Below are 18,571 nucleotides of genomic sequence, written 5' to 3'. Positions count from 1 at the left end.
CCTGCTTATACCATAACCCCACCACCACTATGGGGCACTCTGTTCACAACGTTGACATCAGCAAACTGCTCACCCACACGATGCCATACACGCTGTCTGCCATCTGCCCAATATAGTTAAAACCGGGATTCATCTGTGAAGAGCACACTTCTGCAGCATGGCAGTGGCCATTTAAAGGTGAGCATTTCCCCACTTAAGTCGGTTATGACGCCGAACTGCAGTCAGGTCAAGACCATGGTTATGACGAAGAGGACGCAGAGGAACTTCCCTGAGACGGTTTCTGACTGTTTGTGCAGAAATTCTTTAGTTGTACAAACCCACAGTTTCATCAGTTGTCCGAGTGGCTGGTCTCAGATGATCCCACAGGTGAAGAAGCCGGATGTGGAGGACCTGGGCTGGCGTGGTTAAATGTGGTCTGCGGTTGTGACGCCAGTTGACGTACGGCTAAATTCTCTAAAACGACATTGGAGACAGCTTATGGTAGAGAAATTAACATTAAATTCTCTGGCAACAGCTCTAGTGGACAAACCTGCAGTCAGCATGCCAATTGCATGCTGCCTCATGCAATTGAGACATCTGTGGCATTATGTTGTGTGACAAAACTGCAGATTTTTAGAGTGGCCTTTTATTGACCCACGCACAAAGTGCACCTGTGTAATGATCATGCTGTTTAATCAGCTTCTTGATATGCCACTCCTTGGCAAATGAGAAATGCTCACTAACAGGGATGTGTGCCCAAAATGGGAGAGAAATAAGCTCATGAAACATGGAACAAACACATTACATGTTGCATTTATATTTGTGTTGAGTATATTTGCAATGATTTTGGTGTTTGATCCCAGGTCTGTCAGTCACAATGTGATACAGTCTCTTTCTCTCTCACCCCAAACAGAGAAGCAAAAACAGCAGCCGAACTCCTAATGCCGCTCATTACCGCAGGGTGTTGTGGGTCTTAATTATCCCTCCTTTAAAACTGAAAGGGGGAGAGGAGATCCCCCATCTCCATCCCTCTCTCATTGCCTCCAGTAGCACAGGCAAGCTGGCATCTCACACCTGTCCATCTGTATAGACATACCCGCTAGGGGAAACCCGATAGCACACAAACACACACACACACACCAGCTGATAAGCCCATTTTAACTGCAGCTGGTGAACCAACCTAATGTACTGCGTAAGATAAGATGAAGCAAAAAGCTGATACACACAAAATAACACTGGGTTCAAAGTTCAGTAGACAGATGGCAAAACGGAAGAACACTTCAGACAGACGGACACACCCACCTACCTAGTTTTGCTGGGTCTTCCTTTCTCCTCCTTTACTAAGTTCTCTCTCACCTAGCTCAGAGTTAATATAGTGCTGTCTCTCACCTCCCCTGTCAGTATCCCTTAACAGACACCCCAACCTCCTGGGAAACAAACCCAAACCACCCGGGACACCACAGCACCTCTTTACTGCCTTCAAACACGAGGAAAAGACAATACTGAGGTAGACATTTGTTGGTGTCAGAGAGTACTTGTTGTGTAATTGTATTGGGGAAGTGTTTGTCTGGTTAGTAGAAAGGTTTGGAATGTAATGCTGGATAGTTCAGTCCATGTTGTGAATATTTCATTGGACATTGTGTGTTGGATGACATGACATTGTTGCATGCTGTCAATAGCAGATAAGAGAAAATTATAATGAACACCTCAACTCCTTACTTGACCTTCACACTAACAAGACTTTCTAGCCCACACAGCTTTGACACCTGCTACAGTACTGTAGCGATGCCGGTCTACTGTACAGTACACCAAGCAACATATTCTCAACACTGGGGAGGTTGCTAAGGATTCAACCTTCTATGAAAACAACCTAACCAGAGAAATGGCAAAGTGATGTTTCTATGACAACATGGTGCACAGTTGAACCAAATGATTTTGATGGCCTAGTTGGTTAAAGTGTGATACTCCCATCACCAGAGACCAGATTTGGCCCATTTAAAAGCAGGTTAAATCATTACATGTATATCCATATTTCTGGGGGAAATGATTTTATATCAGAAGCCTCCCTATTAAAATAATAGAAGAAACACTAATACTGACCAGCTTATTTCCTATCTGCACCAGGGGAAGTCACCTCAAATATCCTCTCCCTTCTCCACAGCCATACATGCAGCCATACAGCCACACAGCCATACAGCCACACAGCCATACAAATGTGAGGATGCTGATGATTATACATCCCCCATTACTACTATGATGACCAACTGATGGCACACACACTCTGTGAAATGACTCATCATTTCTCTTATCTTAATGAGGCGCTGGACAAGACTGGACAAGACTGGGCACTTAATGACACTTCAAGGAATTTAAGCTGCTGAGCTCTGTTACCAGGAATGCTTTGTAATTGGCTAGTTAGGAAAACACAAACATCCATTAGCATCCTAGCTTCAATCAGGGGGTCAATGTAATGGCTTAAAGGGGTTAAATAATTGCAATACGACAAGGTTGTAGTGTGACACCAATGTGCGTATAGATGTTTGTGTGTGGCTAACTGTCTGTGTGTGGAAGTCTGTGTTTGTGTGTGGATCACTGTGTCTGAATCACTGTGTTTGTGTGCGAGTCTGTGTGCGTGTGCATGTGTGTGTGCGTGCGTGTGAGAGAGAGAGAGACAGGGTGTGTGTGTGTGTTTGTGTGTGTGTGTGTGTGTGTGTGTGTGTGTGTGTGTGTGTGTGTATGTGTGTGTTCGTGCGTGCGTGCGTGCGTGTGTGTGTGAGAGAGAGCGCGAGAGACAGGGAGTGTGTGCACGTGTGTGGGCACGTGTGTATTTGACAAATATAGAGATGGAGAGACAGGATGCTTTTTATAGTGGTGATCTGGTGGAAGGGTGATGTCCAGGGACCGTAGGCTGCAGATCTCTGATAGCGTCGGTGATGACAAGGATAAAAGTGGTTTGAAGCCGAAGCGACAGATCTTGTGGCTGACTGGCTGGCTGGCTCTGTCCGGGCTCTCATTATTCCCTATCAGTGGCAATCTGGAACCATCTCTCTGCCTCTCAAGCTGCTCTCTGGGGTGTAAATGGATGGACCAGTCGAGCTGCAAAAGCCAATGCCCTGTGGTGGTGGCACGGCATCCTGGACTGTAGGGAGAGGGACCTCTACATGGGGCTTGATTATGATATTATTCATGAAATCATATATAATAAAGGTGAAATCCTACGGCTCTCTGTTTCTTACCTCTCTTACTCTCACTCTATTTCCTTCTCTCTCTCTCTCTCTCTCTCTCTCTCTCTCCTCTCCTCTCCTCTCCTCTCCTCTCCTCTCCTCTCCTCTCCTCTCCTCTTCTCCCTTGCTCCTTTTTACACACACTCTCCATTTCAATCGTATGATAACAAAATGCCATTCTAAACTTCATACCAACCATTTAACATGGAGAACGTTATGAGGTAACCATTAAGGTATCTTTACTTTTACTCAAGTATGACAATTGGGTACTTTTTCCACCACTGCTTAGCAGGCCTCACACCATCTGGTATGGATTTAGCATAAGCCCTGCATTTAAGCCAGGCACAGGAGGGCACACACCCACGTTACTGGCCTGTGGAGGCTTACAAAACGGGTGTGCAGGAAAAAGGGTGTTTACTTGAAACGGAGACTGGAGGCGTGGCCAGACCCATACTGACTAGACCCCAAGAGAGAAAGAGAGAATATGTATGTATGGTGGGTGGATGATGTATCATGTGTGGATGTGTTATTTTACCAATACTCTTACAGTACATCTACACATACAGTACAACATCTCTCCATCATTAGTCCGACTTACATTAGCTCTGGTGTGCTACAGTGTAAGACCCAAAGTCCCTAGGAATCAAATGTTTACCATCGTTTCTTTCTCTCCTTCCTTGTCGAGATATCGAATATTAAACCGTCTTAACGGGTACAACACTTAAACCACAGTTCTCAGTGGAGCTCTTCTGTAATGACTTCTTCTTTAGTGCTGTGATTGTCGACTTGAGTCAGATAACCATGACAGGACAGAATTAAAGGCCCTCCGAGACGAAGGATTTGAACAGCTGTGTTCGTGGCGGTTTGTTGTCTTTCTTGCTGATGCACTATGGTTATTTTCAGAGATAGAGGGCCGGTTCGGTCCCAAGCGGAGGATGGGAAGAAAAAACAATGCCGAAGTCATCGCACAACACAGGATAAACCGTTTACTGAATGCACAATTTTAATTGCCTGCCTTTGAGCTGTGTTTACTGAAAGATTGAATTGGTCTGAAATAAGACGTTTCAGTTCATCCCACTGTAAGGTCCTTGTCCGAAGCATTAGTGTTCCTCTGACCTGTGGTGTGAGCTATAGCCTCGCTTGCGGTTGGAATGTAAAACATAGATCAGGGATGGGCAACTTTGATGGGCTGGGGGCTACAAAAAAATCAGAACCCAGCAGAGAGACATTTTTTACATTTTAGAGTAAATGTTGTGCAATTCTACACATTTTGCCATGGGGTGTAGAGAAAATGTTGCAGTTTTAAAGCAAGTTTGCTGCAATTCTACACATTTTGCCATGTGGCGGGGAGAACATTTAGCAATTTTATAACTAATTTCCTGCAATTATACACATTTTGCCATGGGGCAGAAAGGAACATTTGCTGTTTTTACAGTGCCTTGCGAAAGTATTCGGCCCCTTTGAACTTTGCGACCTTTTGCCACATTTCAGGCTTCAAACATAAAGATATAAAACTGTATTTTTTTGTGAAGAATCAACAACAAGTGGGACACAATCATGAAGTGGAACGACATTTATTGGATATTTTAAACTTTTTTAACAAATCAAAAACTGAAAAATTAGGCGTGCAAAATTATTCAGCCCCCTTAAGTTAATACTTTGTAACGCCACCTTTTTCTGTGATTACAGCTGTAAGTCGCTTGGGGTATGTCTCTATCAGTTTTGCACATCGAGAGACTGACATTTTTTCCCATTCCTCCTTGCAAAACAGCTCGAGCTCAGTGAGGTTGGATGGAGAGCATTTGTGAACAGCAGTTTTCAGTTCTTTCCACAGATTCTCGATTGGATTCAGGTCTGGACTTTGACTTGGCCATTCTAACACCTGGATATGTTTATTTTTGAACCATTCCATTGTAGATTTTGCTTTATGTTTTGGATCATTGTCTTGTTGGAAGACAAATCTCCGTCCCAGTCTGAGGTCTTTTGCAGACTCCATCAGGTTTTCTTCCAGAATGGTCCTGTATTTGGCTCCATCCATCTTCCCATCAATTGTAACCATCTTCCCTGTCCCTGCTGAAGAAAAGCAGGCCCAAACCATGATGCTGCCACCACCATGTTTGACAGTGGGGATGGTGTGTTCAGCTGTGTTGCTTTTACGCCAAACATAACGTTTTGCATTGTTGCCAAAAAGTTCAATTTTGGTTTCATCTGACCAGAGCACCTTCTTCCACATGTTTGGTGTGTCTCCCAGGTGGCTTGTGGCAAACTTTAAACAACACTTTTTATGCAAACTTTAAACAACACTTTTTATGGATATCTTTAAGAAATGGCTTTCTTCTTGCCACTCTTCCATAAAGGCCAGATTTGTGGAATATACGACTGATTGTTGTCCTATGGACAGAGTCTCCCACCTCAGCTGTAGATCTCTGAGAGTGATCATGGGCCTCTTGGCTGCATCTCTGATCAGTCTTCTCCTTGTATGAGCTGAAAGTTTAGAGGGACGGCCAGGTCTTGGTAGATTTGCAGTGGTCTGATACTCATCACATTTCAATATTATCGCTTGCACAGTGCTCCTTGGGATGTTGAAAGCTTGGGAAATCTTTTTGTTTCCAAATCCGGCTTTAAACTTCTTCACAACAGTATCTCGGACCTGCCTGGTGTGTTCCTTGTTCTTCATGATGCTCTCTGCGCTTTTAACGGACCTCTGAGACTATCACAGTGCAGGTGCATTTATACGGAGACTTGATTACACACAGGTGGATTGTATTTATCATCATTAGTCATTTAGGTCAACATTGGATCATTCAGAGATCCTCACTGAACTTCTGGAGCGAGTTTGCTGCACTGAGAGTAAAGGGGCTGAATAATTTAGCACGCCCAATTTTTCAGTTTTTGATTTGTTAAAAAAGTTTGAAATATCCAATAAATGTCGTTCCACTTCATGATTGTGTCCCACTTGTTGTTGATTCTTCACAAAAAAATACAGTTTTATATCTTTATGTTTGAAGCCTGAAATGTGGCAAAAGGTCGCAAAGTTCAAGGGGGCCGAATACTTTCGCAAGGCACTGTAATATGATATCTGAGTGAGACTGACAAACAAAATCAATGGGGGCCCCCCAACCGATCATTCGACCACAATAACAAGTTTAGATAGCTGGCCGCTAAAATAACTTAGCAATCTTAAAATGTTTTGATTATGTGGGCTAATTGATTAACTATCAGTGACGGACACAACAGAAAAACTGCTGATGCACAACCACATTTCGAAACGGCATATTGTGTATTCTACTATTAGTTCCAAATGTTTGTTTGTACTATGGGGCGGTAGGTAGCCTAGTGATTAAAGTGTTGGGCAAGTAACCAAAAGGTTGCTTGATCGAATCCCGAGCAGACAAGGTAAAAATCTGTCGTTCTGCCCTTGAACAAGGCAGTTAAACCCACTGTTCCCCGGTAGGCCATCATTGTAAATAAGAATTTGTTCTTAACTGAGTTGCCTAGTTAAAGGAAAGTAAAATGTAGAAAATAATGGTCTGGGGTTATGGTCTGCGCGCAGTGGTCTGGGGTTATGGTCTTGTGTCATTAAGTCATAGGGCCTAATATGTGTTCATCCTGATGGATGCACTGTATAAAATAGTTTTGTGTAGATGGGTCAGCTAGACACACACAAACACACACAGCCTTCACCCTGGCTCTGCTGTGGAATGTCTGCACCCGCTGCCCCAGTCATTCTGACATGCCTTGGTAAACCTCTGTGCCATTACCATGCATTATGAAACGACTATCTATTAAGTTACATAAAAGTAAAAAACTTGCCTGAAATAGAATAGGCTACAATGGCCCTGTGTCTGCGCATAGCCCAAGTGTTACGAAACCGTGGGTCCAGTTTTCTTATAATGATCATAAAACATAATTACTGATTAAAGTCAACATTTTAATCATCCACTACAACAACTATGTATTAGAGTGAGTGAGCATTTTTACAAGGTCCACACTAACTAACATTTTCTTTGTTTTTCTGTCTTACAGAAAGAATGGTTATGTCTCAACTGCCAGACCCAAAGAGCTCTCTCTGGCCAGCTGGGCGATATGCCCCCTCCACCATCTCCTGTGAAGAAGCAACTACCCACACCTACCCCTACCCCTCCTGCCTCCCCTGACAAAGTCCCTGACTCCCCAGCTGCTGCTGCCTCTCCATTAACGGGAAGCCCCTCAGTCACTCAGGTAGAGGCAGCAGCAGCAAAGGAAGACACCCAGCCGCTTCCCATGTCCAAGGTAGTAACAGAACGCACCCCGCTCCAAACACCAGACGCTGCGTCTGCAAACACAGACACCACACCCATCCCACCTGAGCATGCCACCCCTCCTTCTGATAGTGTTCCAGAGGAGAAAGAACCAGAGCAGGCTGAAACAATAGAAGCTATATCTGAGAGTATACGAGATGAGCCTGTGCCAGAGAGTGTAGTGGAGAGTACTGTTGAGGCTCCGGCAGTGGAGAAAGACCCAGAGCAGGCTGAAGCGATGGAAGCTATATCTGAGACTGTGTTGGATGAGCCTGTGACAGAGAGTGTAGTGGAGAGTGCTGTCGAAGCCTCAGTGGTGGAGAAAGACACAGAGCAGGCTGAAGCGATGGAAGCTATATCTGAGACTATGTTGGATGAGCCTGTGCCAGAGAGTGTAGTGGAGAGTGCTGTTGAGGCCCCGGCAGTGGATCATCCAGAGAGTATGCCAGAGAAAGTTACAGAAGAACAGTCACCACCCGACACTACTCAGGCAGAATCAGATTTCCAGCCTGCAGTTGTAGATGAGCCTGTCATTGCTCCCCCTGTAGAGAATAAGTCAGAAAAGCCTGTTGAGGCAGCACCCGAGCCAACTCCAAGCCCAGATAAAGTGCAGAGTGAGTCTACACCAGAGGAGATCTCACCGGCTCCCTCTGCAGGTAGTGAGAAAGAGGAGCCCATCCTAGAGAAGGTTCTTGAAGAGGAAGCTAAGCCGGTAGAGCCAGAGGTGATTCCAACACCTGAAACGGTCACACAGGAAACTTCTGTCCAACCTGACCAATCACCAGAGCCTGTACCGCCAGCTCCTGTAGTCACTGAGGAAAAAAAGAAAGCAGAGGTGATTGAGGAAAAACCTAGGCAGCCACCTAAAGCTGAGGAGAAAGCTCCTACACCTCCTGCAGTCACCGAGCAGGAGGAGAAACCTAAAGAGCCAGAGCCTCAAGCAACTATTGTTGAACAGCCTCCAACTGAGGTGTCTTCAGTACATACAGGTCCAGTAGCAGAGAGTTCAGATGTGAAGACGTCTGTGGAGACAAAGATGCCAGAGGTGGCTCCCAAAGCCCCTAATGAGCCAATAGAGGATTGTTTATCTCCCAAACCAGCAGAGATAGAGCCTGTGCCTTCACAAAAAGAGGAGGTACCCCCTGCGGTAGAAGAAACTCCCCCTGCGGTTGCTGAGAATGAACAGCCTAAAGAGGTAGAGACCGTTCCACAAACTGAGGCAGTTGAGTCTGTAGCCCCATCTCCTCCTCTAGTTACTGACAAAGTTGAGAAGAAGCCTGTAGAGAAGGAGGAAGAGTCAATTCAGCCAGCCCAAGTTGAGGAGAAGCCTGTAGAGGAGGAAGAGTCAATTCAGCCAGCCCAAGTTGAGGAGAAGCCTGTAGAGGAGGCAGAGCCAATACCGCCAGCCCAAGTTGAGGATAAACCTGTAGAGAAGGAGGCAGAGCCAATACCGCCAGCCCAAGTTGAGGAGAAGCCTGTAGAGAAGGAGGAAGAGTCAATTCAGCCAGCCCAAGTTGAGGAGAAGCCTGTAGAGAAGGAGGAAGAGTTAATACCGCCAGCCCAAGTTGAGGAGAAGCCTGTAGAGAAGGAGGAAGAGTCAATTCAGCCAGCCCAAGTTGAGGAGAAGCCTGTAGAGAAGGAGGCAGAGCCAATACCGCCAGCCCAAGTAGAAGAGAAGCCTGTAGAGAAGGAGGCAGAGCCAATTCAGCCAGCCCAAGTAGAGGAGAAGCCTGTAGGGAAGGAGGCAGAGACAATACCGCCAGCCCAAGTAGAGGAGAAGCCTGTAGAGAAGGAGGCAGAGACAATGCCGCCAGCCCAAGTTGAGGAGAAGCCTGTAGAGAAGGTGGCAGAGCCAATTCAGCCAGCCCAAGTTGAGGAGAAGCCTGTAGAGAAGGAGGCAGAGCCAATTCCGCCAGCCCAAGTTGAGGAGAAGCCTGTAGAGGATGAGGCAGAGCCAATTCAGCCAGCCCAAGTTGAGGAGAAGCCTGTAGAGAAGGAGGCAGAGCCAATTCAGCCAGCCCAAGTTGAGGAGAAGCCTGTAGAGAAGGAGGCAGAGCCAATTCAGGCAGCCCAAGTTGAGGAGAAGCCTGTAGAGAAGGAGGCAGAGCCAATTCCGCCAGCCCAAGTTGAGGCAAAGCCTGTAGAGAAGGAGGCAGAGCCAATACCGCCAGCCCACGTTGAGAAGAAGCCTGTAGAGATGGAGGCAGAGCCAATACCGCCAGCCCAAGTTGAGGAGAAGCCTATAGAAAGTGAGGCAGTAGTAAAGAAAGTACCAGAGGCTTCTCCTGCACCTCCTGCTGCTGAACCAGAAAACGTTAGCCCTGAGAGAGATTACGAAAGGACAGAGTCAGAAACAGTGGTTGAACCAAGCCCAGAAGTCAAAGCCGAGGAGTCAGTTTCACCATCCCCTTTTGAGAAAAAAGTCCCTGAACAGCTCCCAGAACCTGAACCACAATCAGCTAAAGTTGATCAGATCCCACCTCAAGAGGCTGTAGAAGCTCCAGCACCAGTAGTAGAAAAAAACACAAATGAAACTGAAACGGAGGCTGGAGCAGAACGTGTAGGTCAGAAAGACGAAAATCTGACATCTGTGGATACAAAGGTTGAACCAGAGCCAACAGCAGATAATAAGGCTGAAACATCCCAGGATGAGTCTACTCCTCCAGCTTCTGAAGCTAAAGGGGAAGAAAAGGTCAAAGCAGAGCACTTAGAACGAGCTATAGAGGCAGCGTCACTATCATCTGCTGCTAGTGAGCCACAAGCCCCTGAGAACATTTCTGAGGAGAAACCCACACAGGAAGGAAAAGAAGCTGCAAGCATAGCTGAAAATAAACAAGAGGTGTCTATAGCTGAGAGTGGGGAGCCAACTCCTACTGTGTGTGATGAGGTAGCAGTGCAAGAGAAAGAATTATCCAAAGATGAATCCAAGCAAACTCCAAAGACAGACTCTGTGTCTGAGAGCATTCAGCCAGAGAAAGAGAAAGTGGTTGTGTCACCACCTGTAGTTAGTGAAAAACAAGAACATTTTTCAGTATCAGAGGTGAAAGCTGTGAGTGACAGACAGGGCAGCGTAGAAGACAAAACAATACCAGAGCAGACTAAAATATCTGAAACTGTATCTGAAAATGAGTCTATTGCCCCAGCCCCTGTAGTAGAACCTGACACCCTAGTCCCTGTAGTTGGTGAACAGGACGAAGACAAACCCCTGAATGAAGAGAAGATAATAGAGGCTGAACTGGATGCAGTTGGAGAGGTGACTGTAGTATGTAGCAACAGTAGTGGCTGAGAATTAGATGATTCAAGTCAGAAGGATCTTTTCACAAATGTTTCTACAGACCTTTTAGTTATGCAAAATAATCTACAGACAAAAAAAACATCTTCATATATCCATTTTAAATGTTCCAAATAATATGTTATGTTTATGATCAATTATGGATGATTGTCATCTACATATTTATTATACATTAATTGTGTTTTATTATTTAATTTACAGGCAACGCTGAAAGACCCTGGAGAAAAAAACACCATCGCCAAGGATAGCAGTCCCACCAGCCCCTCAGACCTTGCCAAGCTGGAGAGCACTGTCCTTCCCATACTAGAGGCCCAGGCTACACAACCAAAGGATAATTCAGACAAACTGACCGACTCACTCAAGACCAGACGCAAACTTGAGGTGCTACCCCTCTCACCTGAATCTCCCAGCACAGAGGATGACCCAGAACTCTCAGAGAAGAAGGACGCCTCAGCAAAGAAAAAGCTGCTGGTGCCGACAGACGTCAGGGGTGACTCGTTGGAGGACAGCAGTGAGAGCTTAGGGAAAGATAGTCCCGTGTCAGGGGATGACGAAGACTTAATTCGTAAACAGATCATGGAGATGAGTGAGAACGAGGATGCTTCGCCGTCAGACGAGGAAAACCTCATCCGGCGAAAGATCCGAGATCATGAGAGGAAACGAATGGAGCAGGAGAAAGGGGAGGGGAAGGAGAGAAGCGCAATGGCAAAAGGCAGGCGGCTCCTCAAGAAGAACACCATCACCCCTGAGGACGAAGATGAGCGGCAAATCGGACTGGATAAACCTGACAAGGCATGGAAAGAGGGATCAAAACCCAAAGTCTCAGACTCTCAGGAAGGGGAACAGCCTTCGGCCGATAGAGTTGTGGCAGTACGCCAATTCAGAACAATCGAGCTCAACACGACTACCACCCCTGTGCGCATATCAGATGATGGAGAGCTTGAGATGGAAAGCCTCAGCAACTCCCCTGATGATCGCTCCAGGGGCGATGGGTCCTCCAGCCTGCATGCATCCAGCTTCACCCCTGGGACATCGCCTACATCCCTATCCTCTTTGGATGAGGACAGTGACAGCAGTAGTCCCAGCCGCATGCACAGTGGCGAGGGGAAACAGCACAGGAAAGCGAAGCATAGACAACAAGGCCAAGGTCTACCCACCATCGAAGACTCTTCTGAGGAAGAGGAGTTACGAGAGGAGGAGGAGCTGTTAAGAGAACAGGAGAAGCAGAAAGGCTCTGGGAAGAAGTCGAAGAAGGACAAAGAGGAGATCCGAGCTCAGAGGAGGCGGGAGCGTCCCAAAACACCGCCCAGCAACCTCTCTCCCATTGAAGATGCCTCCCCAACAGAAGAGCTGAGGCAAGAGGCAGAGATGGAGGAGTTCAGGCGATCATCCTTATCCGATTTCTCTCCCAGCATCGAGTCAGAACCAGAGGGAGTTGAGATCAATGCTGCAAAGATTGCAGCAGTACAGAAAGTATACCAACTTCCTACATCTGTTTCTCTCTACTCTCCAACAGCTGATCAAGGTGCTAATAAAAGCCCTGAAAAACGAGCCCTGAAAACTGCAGACGAAGCCTACGAAGATATCATGCTAAAGGCTAAAACACCCACAAAGGAAAAGGTGGACACCCCTCCGGGGAAAGAGTCCCTCTATGGTGGGATGCTGATAGAAGATTATGCCTATGAGTCTCTTGTTGATGGAAATGGAAAGAAAGTCCAGCAGCAGGAGCCTGAGAAAATCTCAGTGCCAGCTCAGCCCAAAATACTGAGATCTCCAGATGAGGTTTACGAAGACATGATGGAGAAGAAGAAAGAATTCATGCAGCTGGAGCAGGACCTGAAAAAAGCACAGTCCGTGTCAGATAGACCCATACCAGAGATTGTATTGCAACCCACTGAGCCAACCAGATCCACGAGTGTTACAGTTACTATAGGCAAGGATGGGAAACCACTGCTCGATGCTGAGGCTACGTATGAGGAACTCATGAAGAAAGTTCTGACTCCTGGGACTAGCCCGACACAGCAGGGTCCTGATATATCTGGGGCGGCCCCTGGTGGTAAGTTTGAAGGTACTGAATCCAGAAGGGCTCTGCGTCCCATACCAGACCTGAGGGTTACACAGTGCTCCTCAGGGGAGGAGGACGCTGATGAAGAGGCCACTGAGAACAAAAGTCAAGATAAGCCAAAGACTTCATCAGACATTCCTAAAGCTGATCAGGCACCCTTAACAGCTGCTGCAGAAACTGAGTCCAAATCAGTTGCTTGCAAGGTCCCCCCATCAACAACTTCAGACCAACCACAGACCCAATTTGAAACTTCCCAGGCTGACCAGCCTCTGGACATAACCCAACAGGATGTCATGGACTTGTCTAGTATGAAGTCCTCAGCCCCTGCTGTTGCCAGTGTGTCTCCCTTACCCACCGTCCCTCAGTACACCCCCACTGTCCCCAGTGTAGTGTCGACCACCCCACCAGTGCTCCCCAAACCAGCCATCCTGCACAGGGCTCTGTCTCAGGAAAAAGCAGACATTCCTGAACCCCCTCCACTGCCCCCTCCCACCATGCCAAAGCCATCGGTTTACCCCAGGAAACCCCCTGTTCCGCTTCCATCTCAGGCTATAATCAGGTCAGAACATGTTGCCATGACAACAGCCCAAGGGTCGTCGGTAAGACAGCCTCATATCCCCCCACCGGTTCCTCCAAAGCCAGCCATCCCTGCTGGAATGGGGTACAGCCACAGGCCAGGGGAAAACGTCAAACCACCCCTTGCTCCAAAACCTGTCTCTCAGCCTGGCTCTCCTGCCCACGTCCAATATCCAAGACCCACTGCCCTCCACACAGGCCATGCTGATATAGCCCTGAATCTGAGCCCCTCAGCTGAAAGCAGGTCAGGTCACTTCTCAGGTCATTCCTCGGGTCACTCCTCGGGTCACCCATCCCCCACTTCTCCGCGATACGGCAATCGACACGAAACTTATGTGGTTATAACTCTGCCATCCCAGCCCAACTCTCCAGTGGAAGGGATCACCACCCAGGCCCCATCCAGTCCTGGTCCAGCATCTCCTTCAAGACATGCCCAACCTCCACCTCAAACTCAAACACAGTATCAACCACAACCTCAACCCCAGAAACAACCACAGCCACCTCCACCACACACAAATAGGATGCCCCTGGCATTCACTCGCATCACTGAGTCCATGGAAAGTCAAGAGATATGTGGGCCAGAGAAAGTTGTGTCAAGTTCCTGTCATGTCATTGAGGCTATTTCAGCATCCGCTCCACCCCCAGAGGTCAGGTTAGGGCAGGTCACTCAGTTTGTGACGACAGAAGTTCAAAGAACCATGGTGTCTGTCCGACACGAAAGGTCACCGCCTCCACCTCCGGCCCCAAGAGCGAACGGTGTTCCAATCTCACTGGAGAAACCTAAACCACAACAGACACAGAGTCCCCAGGGCTACCAGCCAGGGGAGGTAGTAGACCTTCGTACCATGAAGGTGAATTCAGAATCGGCCATGAAAGTGGTGGATCTGTCTTCTTCAGATGTTAGACGCCAGTCCTTGGCCACAGACATCAGCGGTCGTCAGACAAGCGCAGTGCAGTCCCCAGTGGTAAATCTCAGCACTGAGTCGACCAGTGTTTCCATAGTGACAGACAGCATCACCATAGTTACATGTGCTGCCACCATACAAAGTTACGAAAATACCAACATATCCCAGGTCCCTTCTGTGCCCCTTCAGCTTACAACCACAAACAAAGCCTTCGAGCCTGTTTGTCAGATTATCTATCGGCCCATAGATGCACAGCCCACAACCAGCAACAATGCTGAGATCCCGATTAACCTTTCTCTAGGACCTGGCACAGGCTTAGGGTCATTCCAGCCACCTGTCACTATCGCCCCTACCCCTGCCCCAGGGTGTGTGGCTAATGGTCTGAGCGTCGGGATGCCGACAGTAGCAGGTGCGGTGGACCTTAGCACAGCCAAACCCTTCAACACCGTGGTTTCGGTCGACGCTTCCTCCGCGGAAGTGGTCACGGCTGTGATCACAGAGGAGGATGGGAAACCCGTGGACCTGACGGCTGGGAGAAGAGCTGTCTGCTGTGATGTTGTCTACAAGCTGCCATTTACAGGTAGCTGCACCACCCAGCAGCCCACTACTCCATTGCCCGAAGACCGCTTCGGTTACCGAGACGACCACTACCAATACGACCGCTCACCCTACAACATGAGGGGCTTCAGTGGCATCAAACCCTCCATGTCCGACACCAATCTGGCTGAGGCCGGGCTTTTCCTCTATAAGAGCAAGAACAGTTACAATTTCCATGGCACCACAGAGGGTGCAGTAGACCTGACATCCTCCAAGACATCTGATGCAGGTTTGTGCAGTGACATCGCCGACCTCTCGCTGAAATGTCACTTTGAGATGCCTCTGCTTATTCATGGCTGATCCTGTGGCATTTTAGTGCATTTTGTTGTTTCGTTCACTTCTTGTTTGCATGGACATTTTGTTTGACCTTATTTTTTCGTTCTACCTTTATGATCTTTTTTTTTGGTACACCGAAGCATGTGCTTGCATGCTGTTTGATTTGGCTCCACATCATCCATGATCTAGCAAGACTGGAGGTTTTTCCATTTTTGTTGTTGCTTTTTATTTATTTGGATGGAGCATGGCTTTCGATGGAGCATTGCTTTCGATGGAGCATGGCTTTCTGTCTGATGTTTCACCACTAAGGCTACCTGTTGTTGTGGACTCAATAGATTTATTTTCCCCAACAGGTGTAGCTTTGGACTTCTCCACCAAAGGCTCAGGATTATATTCAGGAATGATAATCCCCCCATATTCCCAAGCTAGAGTCAAAGGAGCTGTTGGGACACACTTTGGAACGAGCAGTGTCCTGAGATCATCCAATGGGGTGGTGTACTCTTCAGTCTCAGTACCAATCCCATCCACCTACGCCATCACCACACAACCTGGGTCCATATTCGGCACCACTTACAACTCCCTGTCGGCGGGCATGCACACCAGCGACACCATGCCATCCCTGTCCACTCTCCAGAACCAGCCCATGACTCGGTCCCACAGCTTCATCTCCACCACCTCTGCAGAAGATCAAGGGGATGTCCCCCTCAACCTGGAGCTTGCTAAAGATGGCATATCCACCTCCGTGGCCCTCAGCACCAAAACAGTCACCCTGGCCCTGGAAAGGTTGGACTCGTACACGGATGCGTCCCTGGAGGCTATCGCCGCCTCGCTGGAGGCCCTGTCCTCGCCCTGTGTGCCAGGAGAGGGCCAGTACCAGATGCAGCGTGAGATTCTGGAGATGGAGAAGTTCAAACAGCAGCGGTTGGCTGAAGAACTGGAGTGGGAGCGTCAGGAGATCCAGCGCTTCCGTGAGCAGGAACAGATGCTGGTGCAGAAAGAGCTGGAGGAGCTGCAGTCCATGAAGCAGGCCATCCTGTGCCAGCAGGAGGATGAGCGCCAGGCCCACCTCATGATGCAAAAGGAAACCTATGCCCAGCAGCAGCAGCAGCTAGAGCAGATCCAGAGGCTCCAGGAGCAGCTCAGAGCACAGCTGGAGGAGCAGAAGTTCCGGAAGATGTACCCGGGGGAGGTGTTGCTGGGGCATGGCCAGCAGGAGGCAGTCGTCCTGGGGCCGGACGGCACCGAGCTGGCCCGGAAAATCATGGATAGTGGGTGTCAGACGGACGACGAGGACAGTGTTGTCGATAAAGCCTACACGGCGGGGAGGAAGAAGAGAAGCACGGCCAAGAAGAGCGTAGACAGCTGCGTACAGACGGACGATGAGGACCAGGAGGAGTGGGAGCCTGCTCGGGCCAGACGTAGCAGGCCCCGCACGTCAAGGGGGGACAGAGGCGGACAGACTTCCGATATATCCATTCAGGCTCACTCTGAGATCTCCATACAGACGGACTCTGCAGGGAATGTAAGAATGGACACCAGGATGGAGCTCTCCGACTCGGAAAGTCCACATTGGGAAGACAAGAGACGGCCCACGCCCTTGGAGATAGAACAGTCTGGCCACCTCAGAGCTGACCCCTCCTCACTTCAGGCCCCGCCCAAATCCCCCAATGTTCTCTACTCCCCCATATCCCCCTGCATATCCCCGAGCAAATCCCTTGAGTTTGTGTCCTATGAGAAATCACTGGGTGATACAAGCCCACAGAGAATAAGAGGGAGTACTGATCCGACCAAAGTCTCTCCAGCCGGCAGCCCCAAGGGACCTAAGGCCATGCAGAGATCCATGTCCGACCCCAAGCCCATGAGTCCAACTGGAGAGGAGAGGGCATCATCCAGTTTCCAGTATGGCGAAGGTTCCTCTGTGAGTTCTGGTTTAATCATTGTTTGCAATTGTGATGTGTTCTGTTCAAATGGGCACGCACTTTGTATAAAGGTCAGTTTTCTCACCCCAGGGAGAAACGATACAAAAGGGCGCTAACTCTTGCATATTATTATTTATAGATAATTGGGTTTATTTTGTCATTTTATATTAAGACAACTAGAGTTAGAGTTTTTCGAAGTATAATATACTGTGACATTGGACAAACAAAGTAGAGCATAATCCAGGATAATGTTCTGTTTTGAAACCAGATTTGGATGCATTTCTGTTTTGAAACCAGATTTGGATGAATTTCTGTTCTGTTTTGAAACCAGATTTGGATGTATTTCCAGGTTGCACTTCTTGTCATAACACTACTCCACTATTGCCCTGAAAATGATGTCTTATTGCAGTTCCGTTTCTCTCATACACATCTAATGTAGCCCCCAGCTTGCTATTCATTTGGCGAGTTTGCTGTCTAAATTCATATGAGCCTCTCATAGAATGCCCTTTCAAAGGCATTGCTGCACTAAAGCTGATATATTTATATTGGCATTTTAGTTTGAAGGCAAAGCCCGCAAGACTGGAGGCAATTTTCTAGAAGAGTTTCCATTTTTCATATTTCATACATTAAGTCATTGCACAGTGCCTCTTCAATGTGATTTGGGACTGGTAGCATCCTTGGTAGATATCCCACATTCTTTCTTTCCAACCAAACTAACTAGATCAGGGTATATTTGAGGTACTGCAAATTACTTGGTCCAAAGGTTACAGCTATTCCTTTAGTATCTACTAGTTGTATTAAAACAGAACATTTGAATTTCATAAACACCATGAAGTGTGTTCATATAAAAAAAATGTCATTCAACTTGTTTCCATGGGACCGGTTGCAGACATAGTCAAAATGTACTGAAAGATGATTAAGTTAAGATATATACTTACTGTAGGTTATAAATACTAGAGTTGGGCGGTATCCAGAGACAGTGCCTTTGGAACGTATTCAGACCCCTTGACTTTTTCCAAATTTTGTTACGTAACAGCCTTATTCTAAAATGGATTTTTAAAAATATATCCCCCATCAATCCACACACAATACCCCATAACGACAAAGCAGTTTTTTTTATAATAAAAATGTATTACAATAAAAAACGGAAACATCACATTTCCGTAAGTATTCAGACCATTTACTCAATACTTTGTTGAAGCACCTTTGGCAGCGATTACAGCCTCAAGTCCTCTTGGGTATGACGCTACAAGCTTGACACACCTGTATTTGGGTAGTTAATCCAATTCTTCTCTGCAGATCCTCTCAAACTCTGTCAGGTTGGATGGGGAGTGTCGCTGCGCAGCTATTTTCAGGTCTCTCCAGAGATGTTCAATCGGGATCAGGTCTGGGCTCTGGCTGGGCCACTCAAGGGCATTCAGAGACTTGTCCCAAAGCCACTCCTGCGTTGTATTGGCT

General features: G+C 47.5%; 1 protein-coding gene across 1 annotated transcript in view; it reads left to right on the top strand.

Moving 5' to 3' along the window:
• LOC139396939 (piccolo presynaptic cytomatrix protein a) overlaps positions 1 to 18,571 on the top strand; it is a gene marked incomplete at its 3' end in the record, with an annotated part of 62,959 nt that overhangs the window by 19,865 nt on the left and 24,523 nt on the right. The window contains exons 4-6 of the mRNA XM_071143870.1: positions 7,230 to 10,736; positions 10,977 to 15,147; positions 15,548 to 17,112. Coding sequence (XP_070999971.1) covers positions 7,230 to 10,736; positions 10,977 to 15,147; positions 15,548 to 17,112 — 9,243 coding nt within the window. The remainder of the gene's footprint in view (positions 1 to 7,229; positions 10,737 to 10,976; positions 15,148 to 15,547; positions 17,113 to 18,571) is intronic.

This window comes from Oncorhynchus clarkii, unplaced genomic scaffold, assembly GCF_045791955.1.
Source record: "Oncorhynchus clarkii lewisi isolate Uvic-CL-2024 unplaced genomic scaffold, UVic_Ocla_1.0 unplaced_contig_13538_pilon_pilon, whole genome shotgun sequence".
Lineage (NCBI taxonomy): Eukaryota > Metazoa > Chordata > Actinopteri > Salmoniformes > Salmonidae > Oncorhynchus > Oncorhynchus clarkii.
This window is presented reverse-complemented; position numbering and strand designations above follow the sequence as displayed.